Raw genomic sequence first — 20,355 nt, 5'->3', positions numbered from 1 at the left:
AGCAGGGCGCAGCTCTGGGCTACCCAGCTCATCTACAACAGGTTAGACACATGAGAGCAAGGCAGAATCAGCTCTGGATGCTGCTGTTCTGCCAAACCATGAGAAGCAGCTATGCTAGTTAACTGTAGAAAGCACAAAAGTCTGGCCGGCCCTGACTGCCAGGTGACCTCAGACAGAGTGACCATTACTGATTCCTGTTCAGACACCAGCCGGTGCCACTGGCCCCATTCGCATCCCATCCAACCTGTGATCAGTTTCCTGGAGTGATGCTGAAGCTCCTCTGTGGTCTCCCTTCTCCCTTTTTCCTCTGCAGGCCATGGATTGACCAGTCCTGTGAGGTTATGCCCAGACCCTCCCCAGCTCTGGCCTTTCTGCCACTTCCCCTCTCTCTGCCTCCCTAGAGCTCTACTTCTGTCTCTATACACTGGGTAGCCTTTCTCATCTGTAAAATGAGTGGCTTAGACTAGATGATCTTAAAGTTCCTTCCCATTCTAACATTCTGTGATTCTTGGATGTTATAAATTCCCAGAATCACAAAATTTGGAGTTGAAGGAACTTCAGAAGTCATCTATTCAACCTCCTACTCAACCTAGGTTAACCTAGCCAGAACTAACAAGCTTTGAAGGTTCTATGTAGTTGTTTTTGGCTGGCTGAATATAGCAATAATCAAAGCTTAAAACTTTCAATATAAAGCATGAAAAAAAAATATATATATAAGATTTTGGGAACATTTAAGAAAAGGTTGGAAGGAACTGAAGCCCATTGAGCAGCATGTTTTATTGCTTAGAAGTTAGTATCTAAGCAGCAATTCCCAATCTTTGCTTTCACAATATCAGGGCATATTAAAAAATCATAAGGGATGTCAGAAAATCCTCCAAAAAAACTAATTTTCAATTTATTATTATGTTTATAAATATATAAGGCAGGGTGATGGGGTGTCACAACAACACTAAATAAACTAAGCCATCAAATAAACAAAGAGAATCAAGAGTATAAAGGGGAAACACAGTTATATTTTGACATGTATGCAAGAAAAATCAAAAAGAACGTCATCTGTTCTTAAAGAGTAAGTTTCAGTGGCAAGCTCCTTTTCAAAATTAATTTTGATCTGTGATAATAAACATACTCTCTCTCTTCAAAAGAATTATTTTCTTCATAGAACCTATGCCGACTACCATAATACAGATCTTGAAGAAATCATTGGATGTATTTAAGAAACAAGTACTTAAACAATAACTTTTCATTGTGTTTTATTATTAATTACTTAAAGGGGTAAATTCATAAATAAATAAGAGATATACCATCTTAAAGTCTGGAAGATTCATTAGTGTTAATATATCAATTATTCCCAAATTGATGTATAGATTTAGTATGATTCCAATAACAATCCTAGCAGATTTATTTTTACGGAAATTGACAAGCCGATGCTAAAATTTATAAGGAAATGCAAAGAACCTAGAATAGTTAAGACCACTTTGGAGAATATGCACTTACTATATTGCTACAGTAATTAGTATTGACACAAGGATACATATGAAACAGAGCAAGAATCCATTGGGAGGCCAAGGTGACGGATCACCTGGGGCCAGGAGTTCGAGACCAGCCTAGCCAACATAGCGAAACCCCATCTCTACTAAAAATAAAAAAAAATTACCCAGGCACGGTAGCGAACACCGGTAATCTCAGCTACTCCAGAGGCTGAGGCATGAGAATTGCCTGAACCTGAGAGGCAGAGGTTGCAGTGAGCCTAGATCACGCCACTGCACTCCAGCCTAGGCAACAGAGTGAGACTGCCTTTAAAAAGAAAAAAAAAAAAAAAAAAGCAAGAGTCCGGAAAAAGAACCACACAAACATGGTCACCTAGTTTACAACAAAGGCAACAATGAAATTCAAAGGAGGAAATGTCTTTTCGATAAATTGGGCTGGATCAGTAACAGCCATACTGGGGCAGTGGGGGTGGGCAAGGTGGAACAAACAACAATAACAAATCTTGATGCTATCCACACCAAACACAAACATTAATTGAAAATTGATTGCAGGCCTAAATGTGAAAGATAAAACACAGCTTCTAGTAGGAAATGTAAAAACAACAACAACAACAACAACAACAAAAAACACTTCACAATCTTAAAGTAAGCAGATTTCTTAAACAGACACGAAAAGCACTGATCATAAAGACTGGTAAATTTTACTTCATTAAAATTAAGAACTTCTATTTATTAAAACTATCAATCAGAGAGTAAAAAGGAAAACTGAAAATTAGGGGAAGATATTTTCATACATATGTCTGATGAAGGATTGTATCCAAAATATATTTTAAAACCTACAAACCAATAAAAAAGACAATCCAATTTAAAAAGTGAACAAAAAGTTGAATTGCATGGTATGTAAATTATATCCCAATAAAATTGTTATTTTTAAAAAATGCTCAAAAAATTTGCACAAGACTTCTCAAAAGAGGATATCTAACTGGCCAATGAATATATTTGTAAAAGTGCTCAACATCACTAATCATCAAGAAAATGCAAATTAAAACCACAATGAGATATCCACTCACCAGAAGGGCTAAAATTAAAAGACTGACAATATCAAGTTTTAGTGAGGACATAGAGCAATTAGATTTCTCATGCCTTGCTGGCAGGAGAAAACTGGTAGTGTCTACCCAAGCTGAACATACACATATCCTATGACCTACAAATTCCTCTCTTAGGAGTAAGTGCATATGTTGAACACATGATATGAACAAGACAATTACAGTAATTTTATTCAAAATAGTCTTAAATTGAAATAATCCAAATGCTCATTAATAATAGAATGGATAAATAAATTTTGATACAATATATCCTGTAATCCAACACACATAGCATTAAAAAAAGAACCAATTGCACACATAACAACATCAATGACTCAAACCAAAATAATAACGAGCTAAGGAGGCCAGACAGAAAAGGATACATACAATATGGTTTCATCTTTATGATGTACAAGAATGGATACAACCAACCAACAAAAATAGAAGTCACACTAGTAGTTACCTTTAGTGGGTACAAGTGAGGATGCTGTCTGGTTCTGGAAATGTTATCACCTGAGTGGTTATTACATGAGTATATCAACCTATAGATTTAAAATTTGTGCACTATATAAGTTTTAAATAAACAAAATTATTCCACTGCGCTTTGTGATGATGCACACTATATTTTAATTACATATCGCACCTTCCAGGGCCTAATACCATGCCTGGACAGTACGTATTTACTGAATTTAATTAAACTGACCAGGTAGTTCCATTTGTATCGACTTAACTAGATGATTTTTAAAATAATATGTCTGATTTGCTAATAGAAGAACTATGGCTGTGCACTTCCTGAAGACTCCTTTAAAATTCCCAGTGCATTCATTTATATTTAAAATATCTGGCTTCTTTTTCCCCAAAAAAGGGAGATAGGAGGATTTGCATACTGAAAAACAAACAAAAATGACCCATTTGGAGGATTTAACAAGATTCAAATCAAAGAAGCAAAGGAAGAGGAAACAAAGAAAGGTGCTGTTGTGGCGCCCTAGAAAGCAGATGCTCATTAGGGCTCAGGCACAGATTACTATCACAATGTACTTATCTCAACATGCTATCGTCAGACCACACAGTCAAATCAAATTTTGAAGGCTCAAAGGATGTGTACTGAAGAACATCCTGTACTGCTGAAACATGAATTTGAATTTTGTGACAGAGACAGAGAGGTAGAAAAGAACACCAGATATCACCCACTGTCATTTTAAATCCTATCTGTAGGTTAAAAAATAATCTCTCTTTAAAAAAAAAAAGCAAACAAAATCAAGGTTAGAAATTTCTTCTGCTAAACTTAAAGTCTGATAAACTATTACCAAATAAGAAACACATCTTTTTTAGGTTTTTGCCAGTTGAAAAAACACAACTTTTTTGTGATTATTTTTTAGGTAAAGAATAATTAGTATTCAAAAAGTAGAAAAAATTGTTATACTAATTTTCAATTTTAGTATGGGTTAAGAAAAAAATGTAAACCACTTGCTATTTGACTTTATCACATTTAAGTTTCAATCTCATTAGGAGTATACATTTATCATGAAAATACTTCCTATTATGCTAATTATGTACTTTTGTTCAAAGTATTACATCATGTCTATGGTTCCATAGCACACTTATACATTACCAGATAAAATTTTATTTAAAATTTCCATATAAAATTAAATAAAGAATCAGAAGAGAAAACCCTAATCAGGGGCAATTGTTGTTAGCAAATACTTAATCATAATCTACAGTATTAAGAGGTAGTAAAGATTTTTTAGCCAAATTATGTCAGACCCACTTGGTCCCTGATTCCGGCAGATGGAGTGGGAGTAGCTTATACAATGGTTACACTGGTGCATCTACCACTGTCACACACACCTGTTAGTGGACAGAAGTCAGTCCAGAGTGGCTTAACTCTAAGAGTACAAGAAGCGAATTGGAGAGCAGGAGTGGAGAAGAAGAGAGAAAGTAAACACACTTTGAAACTGTTCAGACCCTTGCTGGATAGAGGTATGGACCTCATGCCACCCAAGCCCACTCTGCAGGACACTGGCTTTTGTGCAGCTCTTCATCACAGAGTCTGTTGAGCTACAACCCAGGAAAAAACATGAAGGGATCTCTGGTCTGTCTGATTTATCCTCTTAAGCATAGATTTGTTCAGTATTTGTCTTCCTTCCAGGATAAGATTCTTTTTTTTTTTTTTTTTTTAAGAGACAGTGTCTCACTGTGTTGCCCAGGCTGGTCTGGAACTCTTGGATTCAAGCAATCCTCCCCCATCGGCCTCCCAAAAGTGTTGAAATTATAGGCATAGCCACTGCTCCCCACCCTGGGTAAGATTCTTAACCTGTGCTCCACAGGCTGATTCTAGGTAAACATTCGAGGTTAATAAAAATGTACGCCATCGGCCGGGCGCGGTGGCTCATGCCTGTAATCCCAGCACTTTGGGAGGCCCAGGCGGGCGGATCACGAGGTCAGCAGATCGAGACCATCCTGGCTAACGAGGTGAAACCCCATCTCTACTAAAAATACAAAAAATTAGCTGGACGTGGTGGCGGGGGCCTGTAGTCCCAGCTACTCGGGTTGCTGAGGCAGGAGAATGGCGTGAACCCGGGAGGCCGAGCTTGCAGTGAGCCGATATCGCGCCACTGCACTCCAGCCTGGGCGACAGAGTGAGCGAGACTCCGTCTCACAAAAAAAAAAAAAAAAAAAAAATGTACGCCATCATCAGATTCTCAAGGAGGTCTGGGGTCTGGGGATTCCCTAAAAAGTTACGAAGCATTGGCCGGGTGCGGTGGCTCACGCCTGTAATCCCAGCACTTTGGTAGGCTGAGGCGGGCGGATCACGAGGTCAGGAGATCGAGACCATCCTGGCTAACATGGTGAAACCCCGCCTCTACTGAAAATACAAAAAATTAGCCGGGCATGGTAGCGGACGCCTGTAGTTCCAGCAACTTGGGAGGCTGAGGCAGGAGAATGGCGTGAACCAGGGAGGCGGAGCTTGCAGTGAGCTGAGATTGTGCCACTGCACTCCAGCCTGGGCGACAGAGCGAGACTCTGTCTCAAAAAAAAAAAAAAAAAGTTACGAAGCATCAACGAACCAGGAAAAGGTAAAAAGAGAATAGGAATTGGAAGAGATAGACAGAATTTTTACTTTGTCTTTTTGTTTCCTTCTGGTTGCCAGCCTCAAGAGATGTTTGCTTGATTCAGGGCTGAAGGAGAGTAAAGAAAAGCTGTGAGGCTGTAGTAATCTAGTAGTGGTAAGCTCAGCATGAGAAGCACTGCTAGGAACCCTCGGCTCCTAAAAAGGAAAAGATTTTATTTTAATTAGGGGGCAAAGGGAACGAGTTTATCTCTGAGGCCAGCACAAGAAAACAGGTGAGTGGGTCTAGAAGTGAAGAGGGCTCTCAGGGGACCCCCAGAGGAAGCTCCAGCACAAACTCCCTGATCCCTGTGACTTCACAAGTTGCACCTCCCATCTTCTTGAAACCCCTCCCGTCATAAAAGCGCAAAGCCTTGTTGAAAGATTGTAGAAGAACCCTGTCTTCCCACTCACCCAAAGAAAGCAAAGACGGGTTCCTGGAAATCTAACTCTGAAAACTCACCCATCTCTCCAAGAAACATCCGAGGTGGTGATTTGGTTCAATGACAGTGTTAGTAGAGAACTATACGTGAATTACAAAGTGGGTTACTTTTACAGACTCTTATAGGTTCGCTGGGGACCATATCATTAAGGATAACTATTTATTTATGAAATGAATTTCAAGTTTTAAATAACCAAATGACAAGCAAACTGTTTGGAATAAAATTGTTGGAAATGCAACTCACTTGTAAGTTAAGGTATACCCAATTTTTGAACAAATCACATAGAGCATGAGAAAAACATCACTAGTAGCCGATTCTCTGATAGGTAATTCTTTCTGTGTTTATTGTTTTTTAAATAGAAGTGTACAAATGATCATGTGGAATGAAACCTAAAAAGAGGCTGAGATTAGGCACCTTTTTAAAAGAATGTCATTTTAGAAACAATGAAATTAATCAGAGCTGTACTTTGTAGGAGGCAAAGATAGTCGTGGGAGTATTTCAGCTAGTGACTTGAAAATACATTTTTCTGGCAAATTTTTCTTTTTATAAATGTCTGCATTTGTCAAAAACCTGTTGGATGATGAAACAAAATTGTTGTTGAGAAGACAAAGGTAAAGTTGACGATATTACAAATTTCAATATAATTTACTTTTCCTAATGACTAAATATTTTATCTGAGACCTTATTATATAAACTGTGAAAATATTTCATTGTAATTCTACTGGTAAGGGAGGGTTTAGGGGTTCTCCAGTTCAAATATCCTCCCAAATGCAACTCAAAATCATCATGTTTAAAAAGTATTTAACAGGGGAAATAGTATAGTATTATTTGAGGATAATATAAATGTAAGCTCATAATATAAAATTCTGTTTTCGCAATTTGATTCCCTGTCCTCCACCCCCCACCCCCGGTCCAAGAAACTCAAGTTCGGAGCATGGCATTCTAGGATGTATCCATCCAATTCTGCCATTCTAAGTATTCAGTTTTTCAACTTGTAGAAGAAACACCTCTAGTATTGTGTGAAATGGGTCTGGGAAGATGATACATTTTTCCTTCAGGACCAGTGAAAATATTTATGACATCTATGAAATGATCTCATTTTGTTGCACAAAATCTTTCCCTGAAATCACTGTTTATCTGGGACCCAGCAGCCCAACTGCATAGCACATGTTGTTCAATGGGCAGCCTGAGGAATGGATTCCAAGGCCCACACTGAGGCCAAGTAGAGGACAACAGGACTCCTGAAGCACTTGGATCCAGTTGCAGAGGTGAATAATATCTTATTTTGAAAGAATTAAAGCTGGCTGATGACCAGATAAAGAGATATCCACTAAAGATCAGGAATAATTTTTTAACATCTTATTTTCTGAAGAAATGCCAGCCCACATTAGACACTTTATCAATGTGTAGATTGCAGGCAAGCAATGATCTAATTAGCAGCATTACAAACCCCAAACTTATTTCCTCCCCTTGGCCAGAAGCAAAGCTAATCAGTTAGGAAAAATAAACATCATTTCAAATGGCCCAAAACAATCAAAGTTATATTTCTGTATAACCACTATGTCATCATTTAAGGACTACATTTCCAACCTGCCACACCTCTAATAGGTTGGCTTAACAGCACATTTGTAAGCATAAAACTAGAAAACTAATAGGGTGAAATAAATTGATTGAATATGAAACTTTAAGGAGAAGGAGTTAACATAAAGTACAAAAAATATTATTCGTTTAAAATTCCAAGTACTCTTAAAAGAATTTATACAGCAGAAAAAATGCAAAACAATGCTGATAAGTCAAAAAATTCATTTATTCATTTAAAGCCTTATTTCTTTCTGAAATTCCCAGGTTTATTGTAGCTTTTATTAGCATTTTTCACTTTCTTGCAAAAGACATGGCCAAGTGTTTAATCCTACATATATCTTAGTGCCTTCTCAGTCACTCAAACCCAGGACATCAGCTGGTGTGCTGCTTTCGTGGGTGTACTACTTTGTAAATACTCTGTGCTTATTTCTTGCATTGTGTCTATTCTGTCCTCCCTGGTAGCTTGTGAGGTGCTAGAGAGCAGGTACCAGATGTTCAACTCTCTAAACTTTCCCAATGTCAAGTGCAAAGAATGATGTACTGGGGTCACTCAGTAAATACAGTTGATTGGCTAGTGTTTTAGTCCTTCATGATGAGCCTCAGCAATTTTACAACAACTACGAGCTTAAATCTTTACCTAATCCAAAACACAGATATTATAGTGAATGTAGAAATCACCCACCAACATTGATTTAGCATGTTTACAGTGCCAGATCTACATGCAAGCTAACTGTTCATATCAGCATCCAACCTCACTTTTAGAATCTAGGTTTTCATATTCAACATCCAACATATTCTCCATCTTCTGAAATACATCCATTTAAGAATTAGTTAAGAGACAACATAGGGAGAGAATGACAATGCTTAATTGTATACATTTTTCTCCCCTAGGAGGTTCAGATGTTGACTTTTTCTCTTTCCTTTTTGTTTTTCTCTCATCATTTTGACATGCTTATTTTCCAGGGCTTGTTTGAAAAATTAAAATATTCACGTAATTTCATTAAGGAGACTAGATGCATTGAGGAATTAGATTATGGGAGATACATGTTCAGTTTGTGGTTGGCTTAGCTGTTACCAACCTCTCTACACTCTTCTATTGACCTCATATCTACCAGGCTAAGAAATGCTTTGTTTCTATTATCAAATTTGCATATGTACTCAAATTTGTATGTGTGTTCAACACACACCGTTTGTTCTAAAATGACATTTTGCTCTGTATCACCTAAGCAAACTACGATCTCCGTCGTCCAATTGCTGCCTCTCATGAGGCACAGCTGAGTTCCATCACGTTTCACTATTTATTCATTAAAATAAAACAGCACAGGCTGGGCGCAGTGGCTCATGCCTGTAATCCCAGCACTTTGAAAGGAGGCTGAGTCAGACAGATCACCAGGTCAGGAGTTCAAGACCAGCCTGGCCAACATAGTGAAACCCCATTTCTACTGAAAATACAAAAATTAGGGAGGAATTGTGGCACACGCCTGTAGTCCTAGCTACTTGGGAGGCTGTGGCAGGAGAATTGCTTGAACCCGGGAGGCAGAAGTTGTAGTGAGCTGAGATCGTGCCAGCGCACTCCAGCCTGGGCAACAGAGCAAGACACCATCTCAAAAATAAATAAATAAAACAGCAGAGGAAACAGAACATTTAAATTCATCCCACATAAAATCCCCAAGCCGATGTTCAACTTTAGAATATTTGGTTTGGTTTTATACCAAATGTTATGGTGCTGCATTTGAATAACTGACATGTCATTACTACATTTCTTTAAAATAAGCTATTTTAAATTGCATAGAACACTTCCACTCAAGAGTAACTTGACATACTCCTATTTCTATAATATTCTATTATTTCTACAATATTCCAATAAATAAGATAAAACTTTACTGTCTCAATTTAAAAGCTAGACGCCGAAATGGTTTCAATAAACTATTACACAAAATACAAAGTCAGAGCAATGTATTAGTAAAAATTCTTTTCTTGAAAGTATATTACATGGAAATTCCCCACATTTGAATTTAAACTCAAAGCCAAGATTGCCTAAGATGTAAGGTATATGTAGTTATACTGATACTAAATGGCTGAATACTTTTCTAGCTCACCTATCTTTTCCTTTTCCCTTCAAGGAACTTAAGATGTGGCTCCCAACATAGGGGAAAAAAAAAAAAAAGTTGTATGGGAAATTCAAAAGAAATAGCTATTGGAAGAGAAGGGTGCTACATTGTTGCATTGTAATGCATCTTCATTTTAATAGTTACATGTCCTTCAGCCTTCCAATACCACTTCCAGATAGTCATACATAATACCCCACTCACTTAAGGAAATAAGGTTGATTCATCAGTGTAAAATACTGCATTACCAAACTGACATATTTTAAGCAAACTTTATTTACCTCATAAATGTGGTTACTTCTCATGACACAAAGCACCCCATGCCTGAATATTATGCCTGTGTACTTCCACTTAATTAGATGCAACAGTTTTATGTATCAAATCAGGACTACTAATTTCTGGAGAAACAAATTGATACAATATTCATCTGGCTGCAAGTAAGTAAGAGTTAAGGAATTCAACAAAAAATGCATGCAAAAGTTCAATGCAGAAAAACTGCTTTGTTCTAGTAGCCTTTATTAATAGAATAAATTATTATCATTTATTATTTTCAGATTCTGAAGCTAGGTTCAGATATATTCTGTGCCATAAACTTATGTAAAAATGCTGTAAAAACAAAATTGTTTCGTTTTAGAAAGAAACATCTCTTTTGTATAGACATTTCTTTAGTACGGAAAACAATACATCTTTATACACAAAAACTTTAAAAAATCAAGCTTTCCATTTATTTTATAGAAGTATATTCTTAGAACTATATGAATAAAGATTACAACTGTCCCAAATTGCTTTTAGTTGGTACAAAATATGTAGCTAACTAATCATGGAAAGAAAATTTTGTACTTCCCTTTCTTCAAAAGAAACAGAGTATTTCAATCCCCAGAACTATTTACATACATGCACTGGCAATAATGTATGTTGTAGTATCTTTGAAATAAACAGACCATAATTCAAGGGTTGCTTTTACAATAAGTGAAATTAATGCAGCCACTGGTTGAAAATGTGTACATACAAATCTTTAAGTTAAAATATGTTAGATTATCAACATCTTTTTTCTGTGTAGCTAAAAGATGGATATTAAATTTAATATAATACAGCATAGGTCATTTTAAAATCGAGAAAATTATTCAGGACAATATGCGGTTATGTTTATAAGGCCACATCAAGCTACATTTCAGAATGAATGTGTCAGCTGATAAAAAGAATCTGCTGTAATAAGACAGACCATCCTCACTGAGAAATACAGAAAAAAAAAAAAAAACCAACAGTATGTGAAATCAGGTTGCTTGAAATTTATGTAACTCTACACCAAGGTATTATGAATATTATACAATCTTATTCATTTCCACTCATGTCCTGCTCTTCCATAGTACACTCAAGTTTATTTTATGTTTCATGGAGGCATATTACTTTTTCTAATGATTTTTTTTCTTTCTGTCAAAGTACAAAGCATACCAATATGGTCATTTGCTCCAATGTAGCCCAAAGGATGGTATTTTTTTATTAATAAAATGTGGAAGTAACTAGTATGTTTTTATGGGGAAAATTACAAAATAAATTTACAAAAATAGACTGGATCACTAAAACAAGAAGAATGGTTTGGCATATATAACTTTTAAAAGTACGGTAACAAAGCAAACTGTTAAGTTCCATTTTACCTAGTATTATCTATTCCTTCTGATTAAAAGAATCAGATTTGAGAAAATCACATCTATCTCTTGAGTACAAATTAGATTATCAATTTTTAGATGACCATGCCATTCTTCAGTTTTTGATACAGCTTCCAAACAGAAGTTTCAAAATGACTCTGCCTAGCAAACACATCACTGTACTTTAAACAGAGTGATGTTTTCTATCCCATATTTTCGGAAGGTTAAAACACACACAGAGGCAAGAATCACGACAGACAGCAGATCCTAAGAGAGTTTATTAACTCTTTAGGTAGATTAGGCAACACTTGTTTTTAAACTAACTACAGATCAAAGTCTATTTTTTTTAAAATGACTCAACATTACTACCATGCTACCGACAGATACATAAGGGAGAAAAAAAAAAAGGGCTACCTGTTCCGAACTCTGCTTACCTAAAATTTGCATCTAGTCACGTGCCATTTTTAGAAGATGTCCCCTTCTGAGATAATCAAGATACTTGTACAACAGGGAATTTAGACTTAATTACCAAACTTTAATACCATGTTATATAGGTCAAGTGAATATGTATACCTTTCTCCAGAAACAAAGGAATTCCAAATAATAGGATTTCAGTTTTAATTGTAGAATTAGCAAAATGTTTTGAGAATGTCATTTACCGCAACACAAATCAATATTAAATGCTTTATGCAGGAAGCACACTTTCAGAAAATGGGCCGTAAAGCTTTCTGGGATCCGACCCTAATTACTAGAGCAGGCTCTTGCCGTTTGTCTCTCTCTTCAATTATTTACAGGGCAAAAAAGCCAAATGGCATTGCATTAGCTACATTAAATGGTATGGACTTGGTTTCTAACTTACTAATGGTATATAAAAATTACTAAGGTAAATGTGCCTGTAGAAACATGGCTTTTTTTCTTCCTCACCTGAGTGGGTGTATTTATTATTCATATTGTTAAGTGTTGAATAAGCTGTCCTTTAGGCACCCAATGCTGCATAATTTAAACAAGGGCATTAAATATATAAGACATCTAAAAGGTAGTGCATTGATTATGCCACAAAATTTCTTTGAACAGCTACCACGTAGCTTACAGAAAACTAGCATCTCCTGCAAGTTCCTGAAAACAAATACTGTGAGAACTACACAGAGATGAATAAGGGGTATCCTTGCTGCTACCATTTTGCTGCTTTCTGGTGACCGAAAGTAAAGTGGGAATTGGGGGAAGTGAAAATGAGGCCCTGGATTGCTAGGACATTTCTGGTCTCGAAACTGACAAGTGTCCTTTTTACGTAGACAAATGCAGGGCTATGTCGTAAGTACATGAAAACGTGGACCACACACATTCTAAGAAAGAAAAGGCTGAATCAGAGATTCTTTGTACCAGGCCGGAAATGCCCAACTACCAGCAAGCAGAGCATGATTACAACCTCCCAAAGAAAGTTCGGACACTGCATCCATACCTGATTCTTTTGTGATCTAGAAGGGCACCCGGAGTTGTGATAGATGTTAATGGCTGAAGAAGGCTGCTGCGTCCAACTTCCACCCTCCCAAATTCTGGCGGCTGCTTCCAAAGCAGTGAAATTTCCAGTCTTCATGGCCCAAACAATTTTTTTAAATGAGTTCGGGAGGCATCAAATTCTTATTGTAGAAATAAGATAGGCCCACTAACAAAGTACCCAGGGTACCTAGAAAGCCAGGCGCAATTTGTATGGCTACATGTCATCAGCTGTTGTTACCCAAGAGTGTGCCGAGGTCACTTTTTAAAAAGCAACATTGGAAATCGATCTGTAGCAAACATATAAGCTAGTTTTGCTTTTGTTTCTTTTTTAACCAAATACGAAGTGACTTCTTTCTCTGCACTGAAATCTGCCCATTGTCCCTCCTTTGCAAAACCTCTAGAGATTAGAAGGGACATCAATGAACGCGAGTGAACTTTGGCCACTTTTCTACCCAAAACACCAGCGTAAAAGTAGAAATCAGTAACCAGGTGAAGTGCCACACCGCACAAAGATCAGAGGCGAGGGGCGGGAGAGCAGGGCCGGAGGCGGGGAGGAAAATGTCCCGGCCCTGTCGCCCCTCCAGCCCCAGTCATCGCGCGCGCGGGAGGTGGAGGGGAGTCCCTGGGGGGCGGGAGGCTCCGCGCCACGGCGAGGGGAGCGAAGAGTTACAGCCTACAGGGCGAGGCCCTTGGAGAAGGGGTCGAAAAGCCGGGCCACCAGCGGATCCAGACGCGCACGCCAGGCGACTGCCGCCGGCCAGCCAGGGCTCGGCGAGGGGCGCCGCTCGGCCCCGCGACCCTCCCTGCTGGCCAGGCCAGGAAGGGGCTGGTGGCTCTTTCCTGTCTAGTCTCTCCCCCCGCGGCTTTCTGTAACCCGATCCCCGCACTCCGCTCCTAGGGAAGCCGCCGCCCCGCGCGCCGCCCGGCTCTGCCCAGGCCAGCGCTATAGTTAGCAAGCTTCCAGCAACTCCGCCCGGGGATGGCGGGGGCTCGCCGCGCGCCCCTCCCCGGGCCCGACCCCGCGCGCGTCCCCGGGCCCCCTCCTCCGGCCGTCACCTCCCCGCGGCGGCCCTTTACCTTGGCTTGCAGATACTGGGGGTAATAGTAGGTGGCGTACTGAGGGTACATCTGCTGTTTCCACACTTTGCCCATGAAGCTGGAAGGGAGCCTGCCGTGCAGGGTCGCGGACACTTTGGGGTTTCCAAGTCTCGGGCTCTCCTGCCTCTCCCTTTCCGGCGGCGGCGGCAGCGGCGGCGGCGGCTGCTGCTGCTGCCGCTGCTCCACCTCCCAGCCGGGACCAGACGTCCTCCTCCTCCTCCTCCTCCTCTTCCTCCTCCTCCTCCTCCTCTTCCTCCTCCTCCTCCCAGGCAGAAGGAAAGACACTGCAGAGCGCAGAGGGCACCCCGGACAGGGCGCTCCCAAGGAGTTTCCTCCCGGAGCCCGAGTGCTCCGGGGCTGCCAAGGGCTGGCGCGCTGGTCGCGGTCCGCTCGGGCGAGCCGGCTGCGCGGGGCTGAGAGGTGATCAATACAAGTGGAAAGTGCGGCAGCGGCGGCTGCGCTCGGTGCCAGGCGGCATCTGGGGTGGGTGCGCCCGATGTGGAGAGAGGAGAGGGGCTGGCGTTCCGAGGCCGTGGGGGAAGGGCGGGCGGGGGCGGGGCCTGGGCGCCACCGAGCCCGGGACCCGCTGGAGGTGAGGGCTGAGTTTTAACCACTCCTCACCTCCCAGGCTCGCGGTTGGACGAGCGGAAGCCCTGGGAGTCCAGATCGCTTTGTGTCGGGGGTGGGGAAATGGGAGTGGGAGTAGGGGGTGGAGGAGGAATGCGGGGGGACCCAGCTTAAGAACTGCAGGGCGGGCACCTCTTTTGCTTTCCCGAGTTTTTATCTTCGTAAGGGGGAGGGGAAATAAGGGAAAAGAGGAAATCTGATTAATCTTTTACTTCCCACCGCCCAGTAATTTTTTTTCACAAGGGAAGGAAAATGATTTAAATGCCCAACAAAGCTGGAGTCCGGACACCTGGGTTCTGTTCCTCCCACCCGCCCCCCACCCGGGGCCACAAGACTAATCTAGGTGACCTTGGGAGGGTTAGCGTCCTTCGGTTTGGTTTTCCCAGATGTGAGAGGTGAAATCATGCCCCTTGCACAAGGGGAGGCAAAGCACACACACACACACACACACACACACACACACCCCTCACAACAAATAGACGAATCCTTCTAAGAGGGGGATGCCGCAAAGAGGCAGAATGTTATTAGAGGACACAATATAGACATCAGCTTTTCTCTGCCTCTTTCTAATGCTGCCAGACAGTCTGTCAGCTCCCACTCAGGAGCAAGGAAACTCCCTGAGTTTGGAATATTTTAAGGCCATTTTGAAAGTCACGCTGGCATATTGTTGCAGTGTGCTTCAGTGACATATAAAATCAATCTCTCTTTCTGCCTCTCTCCATCTCCTAATTGTCACAGCTCTAGACAGCCCCAGACCAGCAGTGGTTCAGTTCACTACATAACGATATAATTTAATGGAGTTAATTGGTCCCCAAAGCTGCCTGCAGAAGACTTTTATATTCCAGCTCAAAAAGAGAGCTAATACCAAAATGTACATACGGATAGCATAGGTAAGCAAGCATCCTCAAATTAGAGTTCAGGCACATCTAATAAAATGTAATAAAAAACTGTGTGTGTTATTAAATAGATCTTGATTACTTTGTCATTTTGGTTTTTGAAGTCTTTTGTTAATAGCAGAAGGTAAATTAAACTCAACTGGAATGCATTATTTTGTTAAACATTTATTATTTTTATATGATAACATTTTAAAATAGGTTTAGTAAGATACTTTAAAACAATGACAAAATAGGGACCTGAAACCCTTATAATCGTTAATGGTTTAGACAAATTTCTAGATCTTACATGTTTGACAAAAACAACATAAATATAAGTATAGGTGAGAACATTTTGGCTCTGCCAGGAAGCAAATCATGTCCCTTTCATTTACCTATGTGAAATCCTATAAGGAAGCTAATATTTACTATGTCTGCTATATTGTAGGCACTGTTGAGGTGCATGCAGACCTGAAAGGTGGAATGGGTCACTGTCAGACTAGGGGAGCCTAAAATATTTCCCATATTGTTTCAATGTGGGCCCCTTTAATATTTTTAAACAGAGAACTGACATGAACTAAATTGTGCCTTAGGAAGACTAGGAATGATGGTTTGGAAGAGTGACAGAAGGAAGAGAAGTAAATCGAGAACAATCGCAGAAGTTCTAGGTTTGAGGTAATAAGGGAAACTACCAAACTTAGACTGTTCTACTTACTGTTTTTTCTGGATGATGGAAATTCAGCCTGTTTTAGAGAGCCCAAAAGCAGACCCACACTTATATAGACACTTGATTTATGACTGAGTTGGTATTATAGCGCAGTGGAGAAAGAATGAACTTTTCAATAAATGATTCTGGGTCAACTGGCAATCATAAGGAAAAAATGAAATAGGAGCCCTGCCTCACACATACCAAGGGAGGAGGGGGGAAAATTGAGGTGAATGATGACCTGAATGTGAAAAACAAAAGTATAAAGCTGTTAGAAGACAATATAGAAGAATATCTTTTTGACCCTGAAATAGGAAAGATTGGTTAAATAAGGGGAACAGGAGTGTAAGATTGACAGATTTGACTCTTAACATTAAGAACACTGGTTCATTGAAGGATTTTATCGCTTTATAAAAAGTGATAAAAGCCACAGAATACTTGTAATACATATAACACAAAAGGTTAGTACACAGAATGTATAAATAATCATAAGAAAAAGAGAACTTGTTAGAATATGAACAAAAGAATGAATGTGTATTTCACAGAAGCACAAATATTCAGAAAACATATAAAAAGATGCTCACGTTCATTAGTAATAAGAGAAATGCAGATTAAAGTAATAATACTATACCATTTCATGTTCACCAGATTTGCAAAAATTAAGAACTCTAAAAATATTAAGAGTAGGTAAAAATGTGGAAGAGGGGGAAATCTGAAAACACTGCTTCCTGGAGGAGGTATAAATTGATCTAACCACCACTTTAGAAAACAATTTGGCATTCCTCAATTTCATCTGCATGTTTCCTACAACACAGTAAACAGGTACGTACCTTAAATAAATTATTTTATATGTGCACCAGGAGAAATATACAGGAATGTTCATAATATGCAGAAAATAACTCAAATGTCTACCAACTGTAGAGTGGATTAAAAAGGTTTTAGTATATGCACACATTGGAAGTCGTTGCAGAAACAGAAATGAATAAACTGCAGTTAAAAGCATCAACATGGATCATTTCAAAATTGAATGAATTTCATTTCAAGTCAACAGAATGCATAAAGCATGATTCCATTTGTATGAAGTTCAAAAACAGAAAAAATAAACAGTATGTTATGTAAGAATAGGTGCAAGAGTAGTTTTTAAAAACTTTTATAAGGAAAATCAAGAGTAAAATAACATAAAATTCAAAACAGTATCTTTAGAAAGAAGAAGGATGAAGTATTTAAGGAGGGGCAGAAGGAGACCTCTAGAAATGGTAAGTTGGATGTTTTGCTCTGGGTTATTGATACATGAGACTATATTTCAATATTTTTCTTTTAATGTTCATAAGTTCTTTTGTATTTTTACTGCATTTCATGTGAAAACATTTTAAAACAACATCAGCTTTTAATTTTAAGCATGATCATTTTCAAACAAATACAAAAGCAGAGGAACCCTCTGTTCCTAACATCCAGCTTCAACATTCATCAACATTTTGTCATTCTTGTTTCTTCCCTCTTCTCTCTTTCTGTCTCTCACACACACACAAACACACACACACTTACTTTTATTTTTCTAGAGTATTTCAAAGCAAATCCCAAGCATCATATTTCACCAGTAACTATTCTAGTACCTTCCTCTAACAAATAACTTTTTAAAAACATAATACCATCGTCACACCCAACAAATTTAACAATAATTTGTTAATGTGAGCTAATACCCAATTCTTGTTCATTTTCCACTGTTGTCTAAAAATCATTTTTTGTAGTTTGTCTATTTAAATCAGGTTAAAACAATGTCCACATATTAAATTTGGTTGATATGTCTCTTAAGACTCTCTTAATAAAAAAGTTTGTCCCCATTCATTTTTAAATTTGATATTTACTTGTTAAAGGATTTGGGTCATTTGTCCGGTAGACTTTCCCACATGGCTGATTGCAACCTCGTGGTGTCATTTGCAATGATAGTTAGTTCTAGAGGTTTGATTAGATGCAGATTCACTTTTTTTTGACAAAGAATAGTTCCTAGATGGTACTGAACACACATAGGGAATGTGATGTGATATGTATCCCATCAGAAAACCATAATGTCTGGTTGTCTCATTTTTAAGGATGTTAAGTTGATCAGAAGTTCAGGCATTATCAGTCTGACTTGTTCATTATAAAGTTCCCCATCAACCATTCACAGGATGTTTTTCTACATTCATGAGTTTTACCTCAATCTATTTTTTTTTTAATTAGGAGTTACAAATTGTGGTTTTTCTCCTTTTATAATTTCTTCTGCACTTACTAGTTAGAAATTTTCTACGGAGAAGAACTTTCTGTCTTCAACTCTTTGGTTATCTTAAAATACAGGTAGCAAAGGAAAGGTAGGATAAATTTCTCCTATTTATCAATTTTTAGGAGAATGACTTGGTGCCCTAGGAAACTCCAGAGCTAACCAGTTTTAAGTAAGATTCTGGATTTGTGGATTTTAATGTACTGTATTTGAATTGCTTCAACCCATTGCAGTCATTATTCTTGTTGGTGCTCAAATTGTCCCATTTTGGGGCAATAGGAGCCCCTTCAAATTGCCTCATGTCAAAACAAACAAAAAAACAGACTCTAATAGTCTTGACAGTTTTTTTTTATTTTTTGGCTTTTTAGCAAGATAAGATTGTCCCAGGTTCTTATACAGTTCATACCCAGATCTGAGTCAGCTATCAGCCATTTCTCTTTAAAAAAAAAAAAAAGTCAGCTTGCTTTAAAAATGTTAAATAATGACGAATTTTTAAAAAATGTGTACTACATGTTTAGCACTTTTGTGGGAAGGAGCTCATGAAGGAATCTTAATAAAACTTTGTGTCAAGATGACCTAGGAAAGCATGACCCATTAAGTGCTTTTTCCCAAGAGAAGTTATACATTGACATCTGTGCCAGCATTGAAGAAGCATCCTCTATGTGCAGGACATTGGGGATACAGCAGACTTGATGCCTGCCTCACGGAGCTTACAGTCTCATGAGAGAGACAGTAAAACAATGATAAGTTGTGATAAACTCTGTGAAGAAAGCAACAGGATAATAGATGGAGAGTAACTGTGTGGGAGTTGGGTTACGAATCCTAAGTAAAGTAGTTGGGGACAACCTCTTCCAGGAAGTATAATGAATAAAAATGGGTCAGCCATAAGAACCTTTTATGGAGTAAAAAATGGAGGGTTGTATTCCTACAGAAGAAGCAGCAAGTTAAAAACCTTGAGGCATGAACTAGTCCATCCAAGATCTACAATCCGTTTTCTCTTATAACCAAAGGTAAACATTTTTTATAGTTAATCAGAAGTGGAGCAAACAAATTAGTTTTGATTAATGTCTTTGTTCTAATGCCATCTGCCTGAGACTGTTGGAATAATTGGATAAAATGAGACATTTTGCTACAAAAAGCCCCTGTGCTACAGCATTAGTGAATTGTAAATGAGATTTAGGTTCATGAGAAATGTCTTATGCAGAACTTGGAACATTACTGAGTGGTCACTATCCTTGTTTCTATAGTAGGTAACTAGGTTATATCTGCAATACATTTACTGAACACTTAGAAAGGCAATAGTTTGATGAAAGTGTTGCTGGCATGTATGTTAGCGTTCCTAGAGGGTTAAACAAGTGAGAACATAGGTAAAAGGGAACCAATACTTATAATCTACGGTGCGATTTCATCATGAATAGGGAATTGTTTTATAATCTGCAGGAATGTTTATGTATAAATCTTCTAGCCTGATGTTCCTCAGATATTAATCGTCAGACCCTAATTTGTGAAGCCCTAAATTAAGAAACTAAAATCTTTTATGTCATTGCTAAAGAAAAATATTTTCTTTATAAATGGTGATATGCTTTTAAAAACAATTCATCAGAATGAAATATACCATTTTAAAATTCACAGAATGTGTTCCCCAATCCCACCAGAGCTTGAGAAGCACTATTGACTTCATACTTCTTACCACAACTCATAACTTCTTTCCTGACCAGGCCCTTCCCATTTTTCCAGATTCATTTCCACTATGTTACCTCTTGGCATAGAGTTCTTTCCTCCCTTCCATTGCCTGCTTCTTCCACCCCTCACCATATTGTTGTATGGTGAGGGTTGGAA

The 20,355-nt window shown here is 38.7% G+C and overlaps 1 protein-coding gene across 5 annotated transcripts in view; it reads right to left on the bottom strand.

Moving 5' to 3' along the window:
• RBMS1 (RNA binding motif single stranded interacting protein 1) overlaps positions 1-14,534 on the bottom strand; it is a 219,093-nt gene extending 204,559 nt beyond the window's left edge. For 3 of the 5 annotated variants that reach the window (XM_055291972.2, XM_055291975.2, XM_055291973.2), the window contains exon 1: positions 14,034-14,186. In XM_055291972.2, coding sequence (XP_055147947.1) covers positions 14,034-14,108 — 75 coding nt within the window. In that variant the 5' untranslated portion in view covers positions 14,109-14,186. Of the gene's footprint in view, positions 1-14,033 lie in introns of all 5 variants that reach the window. The other 2 variants (XM_055291977.1, XM_055291978.1) reach the window with 1 other exon arrangement.
• Positions 14,535-20,355: the final 5,821 nt, after the last annotated feature.

The sequence above is a fragment of the Symphalangus syndactylus genome, chromosome 9 (assembly GCF_028878055.3).
Source record: "Symphalangus syndactylus isolate Jambi chromosome 9, NHGRI_mSymSyn1-v2.1_pri, whole genome shotgun sequence".
Classification (NCBI taxonomy): domain Eukaryota; kingdom Metazoa; phylum Chordata; class Mammalia; order Primates; family Hylobatidae; genus Symphalangus; species Symphalangus syndactylus.
This window is presented reverse-complemented; position numbering and strand designations above follow the sequence as displayed.